Source organism: Alligator sinensis, unplaced genomic scaffold, assembly GCF_000455745.1.
Source record: "Alligator sinensis unplaced genomic scaffold, ASM45574v1 scaffold479_1, whole genome shotgun sequence".
Classification (NCBI taxonomy): domain Eukaryota; kingdom Metazoa; phylum Chordata; order Crocodylia; family Alligatoridae; genus Alligator; species Alligator sinensis.
This window is the reverse complement of record NW_005842324.1, coordinates 41,668-59,181: the sequence shown is the minus strand read 5'-3', so window position 1 is coordinate 59,181 and position 17,514 is coordinate 41,668. Positions and strand designations below refer to the sequence as shown.

Sequence of the window (17,514 nt, the reverse complement as noted above, 5' to 3'; positions counted from 1 at the left end):
GCGAGGGAGCCCCAGCGGCACCAACACAAGCCGGGCGCCGTCGCCATGGCAGCGGGGAAAGCCGCCTACGGAAGCCCGGAAGAGCCGCTGCCCCGGCGAGAAACGCGCATTCCCGGGCGGAGGAAAGGGCGCCCCGTAAAGCGCGAGCACGCCCGGCCCGGCGCCCTTGACCGCGCATTCAGGTAAGGGGGTGATGAAGCCCGCTCTTCTTCTGTAGCAGCTGCCCCTGGGCACCGGCTTCCTCAGAGCTGGGCCAGGGTTTGGCCCTGAAGGATCTCTCGTGTGTGTGCGTGCATACATCCATAGCACACACTTAGTTAAAAGCCACCCCATGAACCTGTCTATTCCTAGGTTCCCTCCCAAGGCTCCCCCCTCATTTGACCTAATAAAGATGGACAACACCTGCCACCAAAGTTAGTCTTCTCTCAAGGCCTCACCACTACCCAACTTTTTCTTGCTGCGTCCGGGAGTCTTGGGAGTGAAGTTACACTTAGACTGCACTAAAGTCACTTAAAATGTGAGCTTCTGCATGTTCAAGCTCATTAATTTGTGCACAGTGACCTCTGAGCATCTCAAAGTTAGGCCACTTCAGGTGAGGTTGCAAACTCTGGCCCATGCCACTTGGCTCCCGTTAAGGAAAATTCAGTCGGTTCCACAGACATGAGTCCTCCAGCAGCCCAGGATGCATCACCCCTGCCCCCTCCAAGCATAGCCACACCTCTGCTCCTCAGCCCTCTAGTGGCAAATCAGAGCTGTGTAGGCAAAAAACAGAATTAACCCATAACAATTAACCCATAGCAAGACTGCTGGCAGCATGTTCTAACTTTAATGCCACTTCATTTTTTATTTAATTTTTGTTAAGGAAAACTTTTGTGTCCCAAGTCACATGAGCCAAATCAAGTCCAAATTAGTGAGTCATTCAAGAACCATATGTGGCCTGCAGATTTAGTGTGATCTAAGTATATGGTGTAACTTCACTTTGATAGATCTCCTGCAACTCACCTGACACATCTTCCTCCTTGCTGTCTATGCAGACAGAACCAGTAGCCTTATTTGTTGCAAATCAACTATCCAAAGAACACAGGTCTCTTTTCAGTGCATTACTATTTCACTCTTCAATCCAAATGTTTATCTCTCCCCTCTTCCTAATATTTGGCAAACAATTTGGGCAATCTTCAGTCTATTAAATACCTGCCATCTGCTCACTTCTACTGCTAACCATATGCCTAGTTCCTTGCAGTTGCTTGATTCAGTCCCTGACTGGCTGACTGCACCAGAAGCCCATATAGGAAATTTTGAATACCTTATTTCCATGCAAATGGTAGTATTTGTATGGAGAGTAGTCATTCTCTAAATATTAGTGTGAACGAATCCATTTGAGTTCAGTATTGTGCACTGTATTAAGCCAAATATAGTGAAACTGAACTGCATCTTCGTAGCTTTCAACCAGCTCTGCACATGTCCCCTTACACAGGATGTATCCTCCCTCACCACAGCACTCCTTCACACCTCCAAATTTACATATAATTTCCCACCACATAAATTATTAAACACCCCCTTACATTCTTCTGCCCCCATACAACGGTACTCTCCCCAGCAGTTCTTAAACAGATGTGTTTAGAGAACTAGCTACAATGACTCTAAGCTCTCTTTTCTGAGTTGTAACAGTGAATTCAGACCTCAGCATTGTGTACCTAGAGTTGAAGTTATATTTCCTGATGTGCATTACCTTGCACTTGTCAACACTGAAGTTCAGCTGCCATTTTTTTGCCTACTCAGGCTGCATACACATATTCAAATAATCTGGGAGAATTCTCCCAGGTTTGTTCTCCTGGTAAAGAAAACTACCCAGAGCCACATGTACAAGCATTCAAGTGCTGATCCCTGAAAATCAGACAGCTTGCAGTGCTGCCACTGTACAGCCAGGGGTAGGGGCATCTCAGCGTGCCATGCAGGCTTCCTCAGTCTGTCTGGCAACAGTCCTGATTGGCTGACCCAGACTTCCCCCATGGTTAGCCCCTGTCTCCCTGCAGCACAATGTGGGGATTGTGAAGGGGGCAGGTTGGGGTGGGGGGGGGCATTGGGTGTTCTGCTTCCTGCTGGAGCTACAGAATCCAGGAAGGGCTATCATCTCCATGGGATGGAGGAGGAAATGCTGGGGGACTATGTTCTCTTTTGAGATAAGCTGCAGCATGTACAGACATTTGCTCTCCCAGGACAGACTCTCCCAGGAGTGATTTAACCCTGGTTGTTTCCCAGTCATTTTTCTCCTGAAGTGGCCAGTGTGAAGTGTGTTACTCAGGATCAGGTCTTCTCTTGTGGGTTCTAAGATAACTTGTTCTAGAAAGCAGTCATTTATCACATCCAGAAATTTTATCTCCATATCTTGCCCTGATGAGGTGTTTACGTAGCCTATGTGAGGGTATCTCCCATAATTATTGCTTGACCCATTTTAGCAGCTTCTCTAACCCCCTGTGCATTTCATAGTAGCCTTCATTGATACTTCAAATAGTACCAAGCAGGTGGCTGCTAGTACAATCCTAATTCTGTGTTCCTTTTATCTGAGTATGGCATCTCTACCTGCAGGGATTCTACGGTAGTTTTCCTTTCAGGTAAGATTTTTATGCTGTTACTGTCTATACTATCCTTAACATAGTGTCACTTCTCTACTTGCATGCCCAACTCTCATTCCTATATAATTTGTAACCTGTTATAACACTATCCTATTGATTACTTCCTTCTACCAAGTCTCTGAGATTCCAATTATGTCATAGTCACCATTTAATATCAGACATTCTAGTTCACCCGTCTTTTTTAGGCCTCTGACATTTGTGTAGAAGCACTTATATTTTGTCCTTGCTCAGCTGCTCATTACTGTTCATGCTGTTTGACTGAAACTCTAGATGTGCTGACTTATCCTTGATATTATCTACAGTTATACTGCTTACTCCCCTATCTTCCTCAAGACAGTATAGAATATGAATTGCATCCCTTTTTGGGGTTGCATCAACCTGACCTGTATGCTCTTCTATCTTTTGCCTTCAACCTAAGTTCCATGTCTGCCAGCACAAGACACTACTCACAGCAGATTATGGAGCTCTTCAAAATGCAGTTGCATGTAGTCTGTTGGGCTCCTCAGATTTAGTAATCCCTCAGTGGGATTTGGATATACTCTTGGGCAGGGATCAGAATAAGACATCCTATCCCTGTGCCCAAAATATATATCAGACTGCACATGCCATACTACGTTTTGTACACATCTTCCAACCCACACCTGGTCAGAGAGATAGATGAACCCCATAGGGTGCATCTACATGTGTGCTTTAATGCACATTAGTCAATTTTAATGCACAGTAAAGCATCCCCAAAAACCCATGCTCTTTAGCTAACGCGCATTTTTCTAGTACTTCACAATGGAGGCACTAGATTTAATGCACATTACCTAAAGCACATTAATTGAATGTGTAGACACACCCATCTGGCCTAAGTTTTCAGAATCACACAAAGATATTGGTTTCAGCACTCATTAGAAATATTGTTGCTTATGGTTGCAAAGAAAAAATCTGAAAATATGAACTGAATGTAACTGATATAGTAGTAACTACCTGGGTCTTCAAACAGTTTCCAGCAGCGGGAGAATCCACAATCACTAAGGTAGCTGGAACACTGCCCAGCTTCACCCATCACTAGAACAGTCTTGACCCCTTTTCTGTACACATTTCCCTGTCTCATTCATATACATCCTGTACACTCCCCATAGAACACCTATATCTTACTTTTTTCATATGTTCAGACATCCTCCACACATCTCACAGAAAGCATATGCTTCACACATTCTATCTCTATGCACAAAATATATGCCAGACTGTATGTACCACTCTATACTTTGTACATATTTTCCAACCCACGCCAGATATTCACACAACTCTCCACATAAACACATGCTCTCTGCCACTTCCTCCTGACTTTTCTCTCACAAACATATGCTCAACTCCTCCACAAACACGCTCTCTACCAACTTAGTTCCCAGTTTCAGTAGCTGTCTTGGCATGAGTAGGCATACAGAGATGTTGCCAAAATCAAGACGGGAAGCATCTTTTTTCCTCCTTGAGCTGCCACTATTATTCTAGTAATGGGCAGAAGAATACACAGGGCCAAATTCTATACTGGCTGCACCTAGTGCAATCTCACTGAATGCAACTAACTGTGGTTGTTCATTTACATTACAACTGAATCAATGGAAGCAGCTGTCATATATTGTGAAGCTGTTTTTACTCTATTTCTGTAATCTCTTAAAGATGTAGAGTTGGGATTTGTTTAGTTCTCAGACTTTTTTACAATGTCACCAGAAGGATGAATTCACTGTTACAACCACATAGGTTTTTAGCTACTCGATAAACCCAGCTATTGAATGATAAACTGTGGCATGACTAAGTTGCACATCATGTTCTGTAAGAGAGGGCCTCTGAATTAAGGTATGAATTATTAAAGATTATACAGTGAGAACTGCATTAGTATCATGCTCAGTTCAGCAGCTGTTAAAATTATGTTACCATCATTTTGCCTGGATGGAAAAATGGTGTCCTAGAGAACACTGATTCCACATCACAAAAATAATCACCATAATGAACACCCCTTGCTGGCATTCTTAGCAGACATGCCAAGACTGAATAGGCCTGATGACTACAATATTCTGGGGGTATAGCCTGGCATCAAATGGACTCTGGTTTGTGGAACACAAAAGACAATTTAGCACCCTTTACCTTCTGAGATGCACTGTGCATTCACAGGAACATGTGACTGGGCCATCGAATTCAGTCCCTTGCTATTGTAGACAACTATGTCATATATTATTCATAAATATTTCAAACCCATCTCAAAATAATTTTTGTCCTCTTATCATACAGTTGATACAAAACTTGTTCCTCTGATGGTTACAAACTGTCTTTTAATGATCAAGCTAAATTTATTGAGGGCCAATCAATTTCTATTTGTCCCAATGGTAATGTTGCCCTTCAGCTTAAATAGCATTTTTTTTCCTCCCTGAATTTTACTCAGTAATATACTTATAAAGAACAACCAGGCTTCCTTTCAGCCTTCATTTTGCTAGACTAAACAAGCTAGAGTCCTTTGGTCTTCTCTCATAAAACAGGCTCTCCATTTCCTGAACAATCCTTGTAACCTTTCCTTGCACCTGTGGAAGTCTGAATTTATCTTTTTGAAAATGGATAACCACACTTTGATGTACAGTCTAAAATTCAAGTGATGCTTAGTTATTGAATATGGACATTTCTTTTAAACTATGTCTTCCATAGGCAATGTGTAGGGGGGACATGGGTGGGGCATGTGCCCCTCCTGAGAGTGCTGGTGGCCAGACAGTGAGAGCTCCAGCTGGTAGAGGGACACAGAGAGCGCTTGTGCCCCCCTAAAACTGGCTCCACCAGCGGCACGTTGGTGGCGGAAATGCTGGCACTTCTGCCGCTGTTGCTGCCGTGCCACCGGAGTGCTTGGCAACCAGCTGCTGGGGGAACCTCCCTGCCTCCTGGTCGTGCCCCGCTGGTGCCCCCCCAGATTCAGGAGGCACCAGTTGCCCATGTCTTCCCAATATAGATTATTTTAACAGTGTTTATAGAAATGCAACCAATTTAACCTTGAATGAATCAGATTATATAGACACTTTTTGGGCTGTTGCCCAGGTATTTACTCATGTCTTGTGTATGTTTCTGTAAACTTTCTGAGCTTAAGAAATAACCCCCCAAAATGCCAGTATATTATAGCTTTAACAGTGTACACTTTACTGACAAACGTATAATGACCGTTGGGGGCAATACATCCTGTAAATTATAAGCTTAGGTCATGGGACAATTGTTGGCTGTGTGTTCCAAAGATCATATTGCAAGGGTTCTTTTGCTCACACTGTACTTCCTTCATGAACCAAGCTTTTTTTTAAGTGGGATGAAAGCAACATTGTACAACCTACCTCCAGAAGCTCTGCTGCCTTAGGAAAACTGGAAAACGTCCATCCCAAGAAGCCAGTAGTCAACCACACAAATATTTAAGGAACGATTTACTACTCCAAATAACCAACTTGTTTTGTATTGCACACCCACCTTTCTCAATTAACAAATAGTAATTATACTTTCTATAGTGCACTGCATTTGAAAATATTAATGCACTTCACAAATATTAACTGATGAGTGTTTGCGTTGTGGTTGTACACAAATTCTCTTTTGTGTGTGAAGATATGTGCCTGAGTTAAATTTCATTAAATTAAATTACAAAAAACCCCAATGGGAATGAAAAGATTATCTAATGGGTAGGTCATGACACTTGGATTCATACTTCCTACTCCGCCACTAATCAGCTGTTGACTTTGCTAAGCAAGTGATTTATTCTCTGCCTTTATTTTCTTTCCAACTCTTGGTTTGTACTTAGCTGATAAGATCTTCAGGGCGGGACTGTTTTACATGATGTACTTTTGCAGCACCTAGTACAAAGGGTACTAATATCAGTTGGGACATGTGAATGCATAGGTGATGCATAGCTGAGGCATGGGGAGGCATGTGCCCCCCTGACAGGGCTGTCCCCGCTGCCCCACTGGCAATGTCAGCTGGTGCTTGACGTGCCCCTGCCCTGCAGTGACATACCCATGTTGGGGGTGGAGGGTTGGTCCTCCGGCCGCACGTCCGCTGGTGTTTCCGGGCTTGGTGATCAGCCATTGTGGGCCCACTCCTCCCTGCGATTGGCCACTGAGGGACCCCCCTATTAAGCAATCAGGTGCTCCACCAGATTCAGGAGGCACCAGTCGCCCATGTCTGGATGCTATTGGGAAGAAAATCATAATAGCAAACTCCATCATGTACAGGGAAATGATGTGCAAATTAAAAGAAACAACTGGGAAAAGACAGACATCAAGGAAGAAACTGTCTTGAGTATGACAGTCAAGACCCAAGAAGAGAACTTTATTTTGGATATGGAAATTATCAGACAGCGGGGTTCCATTGTTTGTAAGAGATGGTTTTGTTTTACTGGTCTATACTCTTGCAGAGAGAAGCAGTATGGGAAGGCTACATCAGTTAGTGTGAAACCTGGCAAGTTTACTAGTTTGTGCACTGATCAACTCCTAGCTCCAATAACCCTGGTGGGAGTCATTTTACTGTATTCACAGGGGAGGGATTTCTCTTTAAATGTATATTTATTTCTTCCCATATTCTGGAGTAAGGCTCTCTAAATGAAGGATATATAACACTTTCAGAGAGAAGGAGTGTGGGAGTTGAGAAGCTATTAATTTGTTTTCCTATATAAGCACTACTTCTTTCTTACACCTGCAACCAAACAGGAAGAAAAACACAGCTTGGCAAACAAACTTATACTAAGCAGTCTCTCTCTACCTCAGATTTAGGTGCATTGATCCTGGAAAGTGAACTGAATGTGTATTGAGAGCACTGCAACATTCATTTTTGTGCTCTCTGAAAAGAAAGGAACTGAATCCTTTAGTATGATACAGGGAATTTTTCCCAACTGTATTTGTTTAACGCTTGTCATTGAGCTCATCCTAAAGAAAAACGGTCTCTTCAGAAGTACTTTGTGCCTTCAGAGTCAATTCCCATCAAAGGACACATTAACCAGAGAACAAATTTATTTTAAAGAAAATAAAAATAAGGACTTATGTTACATGCAGAAGAAAGCCAAATATTCAACATTAACTTTTTATTCATCTTTGTGTAAAACAGATTTCTATGGAAAAATATGCAAAAGCACTACCAGTAATTTATAATAGCCCTGTTTGGACAGATAACACAAACACATCAACAAAGTCTGAGTGAATACACAACTACAGATAGAAAGAACTACTAAGCTGCACAGAGGAGACTTATTTTTTCCACTGTAAGACATCGTCAGCTAGGCATGATAAATAATTTGCAAAGGTTTTGGAGGTCACCCTGTACTTAAGTTCAATTTGTTACCCATTTTAAAGGTTGCAATCTAGTTAATTCAAGCAGTACACAGTGGTACAATATCAGAACTGCAAATGACTTAATACATTTATTGGAAATACTATAAAATCTAGGATAAACACCCAATAATGGCAAAACTTCTCTATTCAGAGATGCATTGTTTGCAAAGAACTATGCATATGCATCTACTACCACTGAGCATATTCATGTGAACTGCTGAAAATATCATACTCAAGTATCTAATCCTTAAGTGCTTGACAATTTCTGACCTTTGATTTTATCAGATTTAGAAGAACTCAGGTTCCTACCTATATTAATATTTGTGAAATGTGGGAACAAAAAAATCTTCCTTATTTGTTTTTATTAATGCTATTAGGGCAGCATTTATAGCTAATTACACACTGAACATGTACAAGATATTTTATAACCCATTTATCAATAAAGGTAAACGTACATTCTCAAGTCGTCACATCACATACTGTACAATTTTAGAACAAAAATTCAGACATGGCACCAGTATACAAGTAAATACAACATTTTCACCCACTAAGTAGGCAATGAATTTACAACAAAATACAAAAGAATCTCATAATCATTTAGCTATTAAAATTCAAGTTTGCCAAGGTGATTTAATCAGAATTTGTACATTATAGAATTACACTGTGAAATTCAGAACAAATATGAAATATATTTATGAGACTATATTTTACACACTGTGGATAAGAAAATATACCTTAATATTCACAAACAACAAAGAACAAATTGTCAAATGCCTTTCCAGTGATTTATTGCATAGAAATGTGCATTTTCTAATAAAATGTGAATGGTATTGCATTGTATATTAATCAGTATTTTGTTATAGTGTCAGGCTCTAATGAAGAGAAGTCAAAATTATTTTCTTATTACGTATATAGCATCGCTCTACAACCAAGAAACAGTTAACATAATGCTGCATAAAAATAGATGATTCCCACAGATGGTTGTAAAGGCATCCAAACACAGATCTAGCACCTAAATAGTTGAGATATCTAAAAATGGATTTAGCTATGTAATTAAGGGCAACTCATAGTGAACATTTTGATTTTAGGACCTGATCTTCAAATCCTGACTCATCTGAGAAGTACTTATCTAAATCATTTAAAGAAATCAACACGATTAAGGGTTGATGTGAAATAAGGATTTTTTATATGAGTAAAAGTTTGTATGCTGTGATCCATAATGTGTGGTAAATTAAGGTACTGCTGCTGGTGGTAAAAGTCTGTCACTTTACTCTTAGAATTAATGTATAGCTTCTTTTGCTGAATAGATTCAGTCTTCAAAATAGAGTACACTACAAAATATTTAAGAGCAAGCCTACTTATTTCAATTTCATATGTTTTTCCATATGTTATACAACTATTTCACATTTCAAATGAAATGTCTTCATTTATTTGACTAAAAATATAATCTACTTATTCATGCTTCAGTATTTAAATTTTCAAATAGTTGAAACATATTTGGATCTCCTGTACATATGGTAAAAACATATAGCAAAAAATGACATTTTCTTTAAGAAGCATCTTGTGATCCAAAATTAATGAGTTTAAATATTCTTGAGAGAACACAATTATGAGATAGTTTAATTACTTCTTAAATATGTTAAATTTGAGCTGCATGGCATGGTATTTTTCTTTAAGAATTAAATATTCCTTTTGCATAGGAATTATTTCAAATATATTTCTAAATGTACTGCAAGTGGATGGATGGCCTACCACAGACTAAAGAAACTATGGTAGTAATGCATAATTGTTGCTCCAGCATCATCACATTTGCATTGAACAAGATATGGAAATTAGTGGCTTATTAGTAGTGGAATTACTATGAAATAATTTGTGTGTATTAAATATTGACCTAGTAGTTTTAGTTCTACAATTATTTGGAGATATATGGCCATGTTCTGAGCTACACTGCTAACAGTCTTGATTTCAAAAGAGTTGCCTATGTGTAGCTAGAAGCATACATTCTAATATAAGTTAGAATTTATTGTAATTTACTTAGGGTAAACATTCCTATCTTTTCACACTAGCTTCCTGTATGGAATTCAATGGAATAACGGTGACAAAATCTTTCTTCACCATCTTACAGGCAAGTAAGCACAGTCCTCTTCCCAGCTTAGCAGAGTGGCTCCTCACCCATCTGCATGCTGGAAGAAACCCACTACCATGCAGGGAGAAAGTACAAGACCTATGCATCACACAGAATCAGAAAAAAAAGGTTTATGGGACCCATTGCAAACACCAATGTACATGAGCAAATCTAAGCAAGTGAATAGCTCTAAGCAGCTGAACTATTTTTATATCTAAAGATCTTCATATATATGCAAAAGTTAAGATTGGAACCTAAATACCTGCCTTGTGCTGGCCCTCTGCACAGCAATAACTTTCATCGCCTATAAAGGAAAACTAGGCCATTTTAAATGAAACTTATGCAATTTAGAAACTTCATTTCTGTCTTTATTAGAAATAACACCACCATGAACTTCCTGACTACCCATGAAAAAAGGATTAGATGATCCAGTTAAAAAAATTAAAATACATGAATGATTTTTAAGTCATATAATAGTTTTAATTTCAATTTTTAATAAACTCAAGATACATTTTTTATAAACAAAATGAAAAATTCAATTGAGAATATATTTTAAAATTTTTGTCTTTTACTTTTTTTTACTTCCTCCCTTTTTCTCAAGTGAAAATGAGGAGGAATTTTTTAGCAAATCAGAAAAACTGCTTCCTCTCCTTTTGAATTTTTCCGGTGGAAGTTCTAAGTCAGCTTCATGACATGAAAGGTAGGGAAATAAAAAAAATGATAGAAAGTGGGTTTTCTGCATTGTTCTTACTTTTCTATTTCTTTCTTTTCTGGTGAAGAAAAAGGATGATGATGAAAATCAGAAAAAAACCCCAGGAATTCCCAAAATTAACATTTTTGAATATTTTGGAAAAATGTACCCCCTCCTCCCCTTTTTCATTTTTGTTTTTTTGAAAAAAGTTGAAAAGAAATTAACAGGAAAAAAATGACAAAACCATATTTTTCCGTGAAAAACTCTAATTGGGCTCTCACTGGATAAGAAAGATGACTAAAGATGTTCAAAACTAGTTTAACAGAGTAGAGCAGGGGCTGGCATATATGGCCTGTGGAGCAGCTGGATCTGGCTTGTGGAGCCAGAAGATTTTGCCTCCACCTATGCCTTTGCTAGCGCTGAGCAGTGAGGAGCTGCACTAGGGCTGGGCATCTGGAAGCTGTACTTGCAAAACTGCCACTTGTCTCTGGCCCCTGACTCCTTGGATGCTGTGCAGAGGGGAAATGAGCTGGAGCTGCACAGCTTCTAGCTGCAGCACAAGGAGGGTGTAAGGCGGGGAGAGGAAGAGAAGAAAGAAGTGGCAGCAGCATGGATATAGCTTATAGCTGCCCAGCCCTAGCTCAGTTCCCAATTAGCTGGACGCTGTGCCTGCACTACAGCCAGGGAGTGGGGGGCAGGGAAAAGTGGCAATGGCATGGGCGCAGCTCCCAGCTGCATTGCCTTGGCACAGGTACAGGCATCCTGCCCACCCCGACCTCCACACACACTCTCTCCACTGAAGCCAGCCTGCCTGTGCTGAGCCGGATTGTTCTGGCCCACAGTTTATAAAGGTTGCCAGCCCCTGGAGTAGAGTAATGCAAACAGTTTACCCAGCATCCATGCGTCTCTACTCTGAGTTTCATTTTGTGTTTGAGTTTGTGTTTTGACCAAACAAAACATGTGAAAGTGGTCCACAACTGAAATAGATTTTTCAGGATTCTGATAAATCCTAAAGAAACTCTACGATCCTATGATTCTAACCTTCTTTTGTTTGACAAGTTTAGAAATTACACTGAATATTGATAAATCTGGTTTTTGGGTTCTTCTCTTTGTAAAGAAACTAAACATAATTTACATTTAATTGTTATTTCACATTTACATTGATGTAACTGGGAGCAAAATCTGGCCCCAGATACATACATTTTGTGGGGCTGCTGATTTCACTGCAAACAAAGACTAATAAAACCTGTGAGACTACTTGCATTTGAAAGTTAAACATACATACTATGCTGTCCTAGATCATAGTTATATAACAGACAGTATAAATGAAGACAAGTAATTGAAAATAGTACAGCTAAGAGAAAATGCTAGATAAGGCTAAAGCATAGAAAAAAGAACAATTTACATAAAACCAGGACCAAATTTAGACTTGAATGCATTAAGAACTTCTACTTACTTCAGTATGAGTAGCAGAAGTGCAAGGGGGAAGAGTTTGGACAATTGTTTAGAGAAGAATAAAACATGATATGATAGCAATGGTTAAATCATTCCAAATGTTCCTTAGAATTCCCTGGACAACCAAGGATTAAAGGGAAAACATTTTTTTAATAGGTTCATCAAGTTATGTTAAAGTTTTGATATATAGGACTTTTTGATTGCATTTTTTTAAAAAGTCACATAAGCACATGCTCCATAAATGCTGGCTGTAAAAATGAACATTTTATATAGAAATTGAAGATTATTTTTGCTAAAAGAAATTTTAAAAGATATTAAGGTTATTAGATGTAGTCAGGAAAATTCATGTGAAGTAAAACTCCAACAGAGAAACCGAAATCACAGCAATGTTATGTTGGTTCCATACTTGGTTAGATATTGAAAATGTTACCAAGGAGATTGGAATTTTTTTTGTTGTGGCAGATTTCTCAGAACTCTATTTTTTAAATAATTTTTGGCATTTGAAATTCCTTTTTTTCAATGACCATTAGCTGACTCTTACACAGGTAACTCAACACTTTCTAAGTATTGTATTGAATTTTCATTAGATGCTTTAGGTTAAAGTCACCTGCAGTTAAATGTCTAAAATCCTATATATATGTGCTATTCCATTTAGTTACAATATGCATCATTAGAACATAATTTCATTTTTTAAAATTACATATTCAAGTAATGTAAAGATGAAAAATCCTTGTCAAGCTACACAAATAAATGTACTGTACATGTCCAATAACACTTTATAAATTAATCTGCATTATTTCATATCATGTTTGTTTTCTAAATTAATGAAATCTATTAGTCTACATTCTGGATTCACTAACTAAAAGTGCAGTTTTAATAAAAGAAGCTCTGTCTGGGAAATATGCTATTAAAAAAAACACTGTCTGGAACATAACACTCTTAGTTAAAGAAATGCTGTCTGGAAAACAAGGTTTTAATAAAAAATAAACTTTTTTGTTTGTAATGTGCAAAACAGCATTAAAAAATCCTGACTTCATATCATTTGCCCTCTTGCAATTTAAAACTAAAATATTTTTATTTTTCTGAGGAAAAATAAATTGTTCATACCATACTTAACGGTTTTCATCATATGCCAGCTATAGCAAGTTTTACACTTCAGTTATACAAAGTCCTGAAAATACAAGTTTTAAAACAGAAACAGCAACATCTATAATAGTATTAATAAGTTCTATGTTGTCATCACATCACTGTTACCCTTTCTGGTGAGACATGTGGAACAGTCCCACTTGTTTGTTCTATAACCTGGCTTTTTTCCCATCCTCTTCTAATTCTTCTCAGTTTCCTGCTTATACATGGGAGGAGTAAAATGATCTTACCTAGAATTACAATGCAAGGCAAAACAAGGGCAAGAACAAAGTTTGGTGGTGTATAAAACCTGTAGTATTCCTCTTCAAAGGCTCTTTTCCACCCATAAATTAATACGTGGAAAGTACTTATGAGCAGAGCGACATATCCAAGTGTAGACTTTTGGGAGGAAAAAAGACAGGAAAAAGAAACAGAAATTAAAATCTGATCCATTATTAGAAAACTAGAGCATACCACTTTGAAATTTCTTCCAGGCTCAACTTTTTTTAAAAACCAAAAATCTTATAACATTATTTAAAAGTTGTGATATGGCTGGTCTTGGGTTCAAATGTGCTGAAAACTAAGCCACCCCTGACTTTTGACTGTACTTTGTATCTAATATTTGAAGATAAGAAGTGACCAAATTCTCCTCATTTAACAGAAGTCAATTGAATCATATGGTTGTAAACAAGGGGTAATACCTGTGAATTTAATGGAACAATATCAGTATAAGACGTGTGCTGCAATATCAGATCTGAGTTCTGATTTTTTTTTTTAAACAGAACATAGGACTAGATTGCTCTATTTAGTCCCAAGTACCAAGCAGTGCAGCGGTGAGAACTGACGACTCCTCTTAATCCTCATTCTCTGGAGAGAAAGGGGTGAGTTAACTATGACAACCTTAAGGGTGCATCTTGCGTTAATAACTGTCAGCTCAACAGGTAAATAGAAGGCTCAGTCAAAGTGGAGACCACTACTCACCTCTCTCCATGCCTTTCCTGCCCACAGGCTAATGTGGAGTGTAGGGGTGGTGCTCCCTACCTGATCCAGACTCATATTCTGAGAGGCCATGAAACACTAGAGTTCAATCAATCCATCATGAATTCTGTAGACTCCAGTCTAAATGCATTTTCCCACATTCTAAGCTTTCCAAACTATCTTAGAAATGACTGTGGTCCTTTTAACCATGAAGTTTATTATATGAAGAGAAACTTTTCATCACCAAAACTGATGGCATGTCTAACTCCATTAGGAAAAAAATGAATAGAATCATCATTCATTTAGGATGGAGCACATGAAGTCTAGATACAGACATTCAAAAAGCCCAATCCTGAATTGATTCAATCTTTGCAGGTTAGTCTAAGCTGCGTAGATTGAACCAATTTGCGAGTGAACAGGCATTCACTTTTGAATCTGGAAATGCAGCCACATGCCTGCAGTGGTTCAGGCCAGAAGCTGGGGGCGCTAGAGCGAGCCCTTGGCTGGAGGGATACTAAGCTGAGGGGGAGATATAGCCAGGCCCCAGCAGGCCTGAGTAAGATTGGGGAGGGTTTTAAACGCTCACTCCGGCTTGCATAGGCCCCAGACAGGGTGTGCCTGGAGGGAGAGGGGGAAGCAGTGCCCGGTGCTGCCTTGATCAATCAGTGGGTGACAGGTGCTTCACTTGCGCCCACTGAAATGTTTTGCTCCACCGCTGCTGCCAGGAGAGGGAAAGGGGTGTGGAGCCATGCTCCAGATTCAGTTTGCCTGCAAACTGCAGCCCCCGTGTGGGGCTGGAGGTGGTGGTGCTAACCCCCACTCCCTAGGGCTGCACTGCCACAGTGGGAGGCAGCAGTGAGTCAGGCTCCATAATTTGCCCTCCATTATCCACCCCCACTTCACACCTGCAGCTGAGTTGCGTCCCTCCTTCCTTGTCCCCTCCCCATGGCTGGACACGCATTGGCTTCGGGCACTGCTCACCGCTCCTCTGAGGGACTTGGCTCAGGCACTGTGGTGTGGGCCCTGCCTGAGGGGATCTTCAGCATGGAACAGAGCCAGCGCTGTGTCGGTACCCACACCACTGCTGCCTGCAGTGGGGGGATTAAACCCCTCTTCCCCGCAGGTTACCAGCATCTGGCCACACCCCAACTCCTGCCCTGGAGCAGTGAGGGGGTGGGGGGGCGGGGCTGGGTACACCTGGCAAAGTCTGCTGCCCCTCTGCCAGGCAGACGTAGCTGCACTCCAGAGCAGGGTTTCACACCCCCACCCGCTTCTCAGCTAGCCGGAGCAGTGACAGCGCTCTGGCTAGGAAGAAGAGGGGCGGGGAGGTCCAACCCTGCTTAGCTGGAACAGATAGCCCAACCCAGCCAAGGGCTGCAGAGCACGCTGAGATGCTGATTTAACTTGAACCAGAAAGGGGTCTGGGACAGAAGTTCCACAAACCGGTTTGACCTCAATTAGTTAGGTGTGATATTACATTCAACCAGGTTTATCTCAAATTGGTTTCAGTCATTTTGAAACTGGTTTATGTGCACTGAACTTCTGTTCTGTTACAGGTTTAAAGCAGTTTCTGATCACTTACACAGGTTTGTGTGTAACTTCTGTCCCTAGTCCAAAAGTAACTGGCTACCAAGGTTATTTTAACTCCAGTGAAAACAAAGAGGCAGAGACCTAACCTCTCTCTTCTTCATTAAAGAAAAGAACAACCTGAGGAACTAAATAACTTAAACACATTTAATTTTAGTCCACCTAAGGTTCATGTAATTACATGAAGGAGGCTAAACTTATGAGAGAGAAAGATTCAGTGACGTAAGAGGAACAGGGTGGGACCAGATTTTTCAGTGTTTGCAAGCTGCCATTTTCTATGCATGATTCCATACAAAACAACTTCCAGGGATACATCAACATTTTAGATGTGCTAAATCATTTATTTAAAGAAAACAAAATAAAAAAGACCCAAAGAAACTAGACAAAATGGGCCAGTTCCTCCAGCAACTGGGGAGGGGAGTCAACTGGGGCATCAGCCTTGGGCACCAAGTTTTGGGTAGGGGGAGCAGAAATCAGACCACGTACTGCTGCTCCAGCTGCTGCCAGGGCTGCTGCCAGCACACCTGCAGCTTCCACTCCATGTTTTGCTGCCCCTTGGAGCATAGAACCACACAATTATGCCTGTTGGTATATCTAGGTGCACAGAGGGTAGCCATATATTCTGAAAAGAAATTTGGCCTGGCTCACTATTGCATTACATCAGTTTCATGCTGGTGAGACTCCACTCCAAATCAATACAATAAATACAGAATACCATGCAGAGTAGTGAATCAGACCTCTGATTTCTTTAGCAGACTCAACTGTAGGCGATATAATAATTACTGAAGAAAGTCAGCAATGATGAAATGCTTTACAGACTTTTTCCAGCTTTAAATAACACTGTAGTTTGAAAAACATTATAGAGGACTAAGATTTTGGCAGAACAGTTGTGTTACTATTATATCTAAAAGTCTAACAATTAAACTCCAAATCATAATAGGGACAGAGTATATGTTTTTGTCAGATCAAGTTATTTTCTTTTCTGAGGTTCATTTCCTCTGGATTGCACTTTCTACACTAGTTACCTGCTTAGCTAAGGTGGGGGAGGGGGGAGAGGGAAGCTCTCCATACAGTGTCGGTCCATGCCCACACTTTAAAGGAAATTTTACCAGTAATGTTTATGCTGGCATACAGCTGCTGACACTGTAATTTCACTAGAATGCCTTGCATCAGCAAAGATATATATTGTCCCCTATGCAACCCTTTGGCATGATTTTGCAGCAGTATGTGGGATACTAGCACTTCTCACTGAATTGCAGAAACTTGGAGTTCAGTTCAGTTCCCTCCATTCCATGCAAAAAATCTTCTGTTGTTTTTCATAGTTTCATAGTTTCTAGAGTCGGAAGGGACCTGGGTAGATCATCTAGTCCGACTCCCTGCCATGGCAGGAAAGAGTACTGGGGGTCAAACGACCCCAGCAAGATGGTCATCTAACCTCCTCTTAAAAACCCCCAGGGTGGGAGCCTGCACCACCTCACTTGGAAGCTGGTTCCAGACCCTAGCCGCCCTGACCGTGAAGTAGCGCCTCCTGATGTCCAACTTAAACCTTCCCTCCGCCAGCTTGTGACCGTTATTCCTGGTCACTCCTGGCGGCGC

General features: G+C 40.4%; 2 protein-coding genes across 4 annotated transcripts in view; both read right to left on the bottom strand.

Annotated features, from left to right (window-relative positions):
* Nucleotides 1–6,719, bottom strand: part of CFAP69 (cilia and flagella associated protein 69) — a 57,780-nt gene extending 51,061 nt beyond the window's left edge. Inside the window, 1 exon segment of the mRNA XM_014522228.2 lies at nt 6,648–6,719. Within this exon segment, the coding sequence (XP_014377714.2) occupies nt 6,648–6,719 (72 nt within the window).
* A 913-nt stretch (nt 6,720–7,632) lies between these two features.
* STEAP2 (STEAP2 metalloreductase) overlaps nt 7,633–17,514 on the bottom strand; it is a 31,173-nt gene continuing 21,291 nt past the window's right edge. For 2 of the 3 annotated variants that reach the window (XM_006028559.2, XM_006028560.2), the window contains one exon: nt 7,633–13,752. In XM_006028559.2, coding sequence (XP_006028621.1) covers nt 13,468–13,752 — 285 coding nt within the window. In that variant the 3' untranslated portion in view covers nt 7,633–13,467. The remainder of the gene's footprint in view (nt 13,753–17,514) is intronic. The other variant, XM_025210003.1, reaches the window with a different exon arrangement.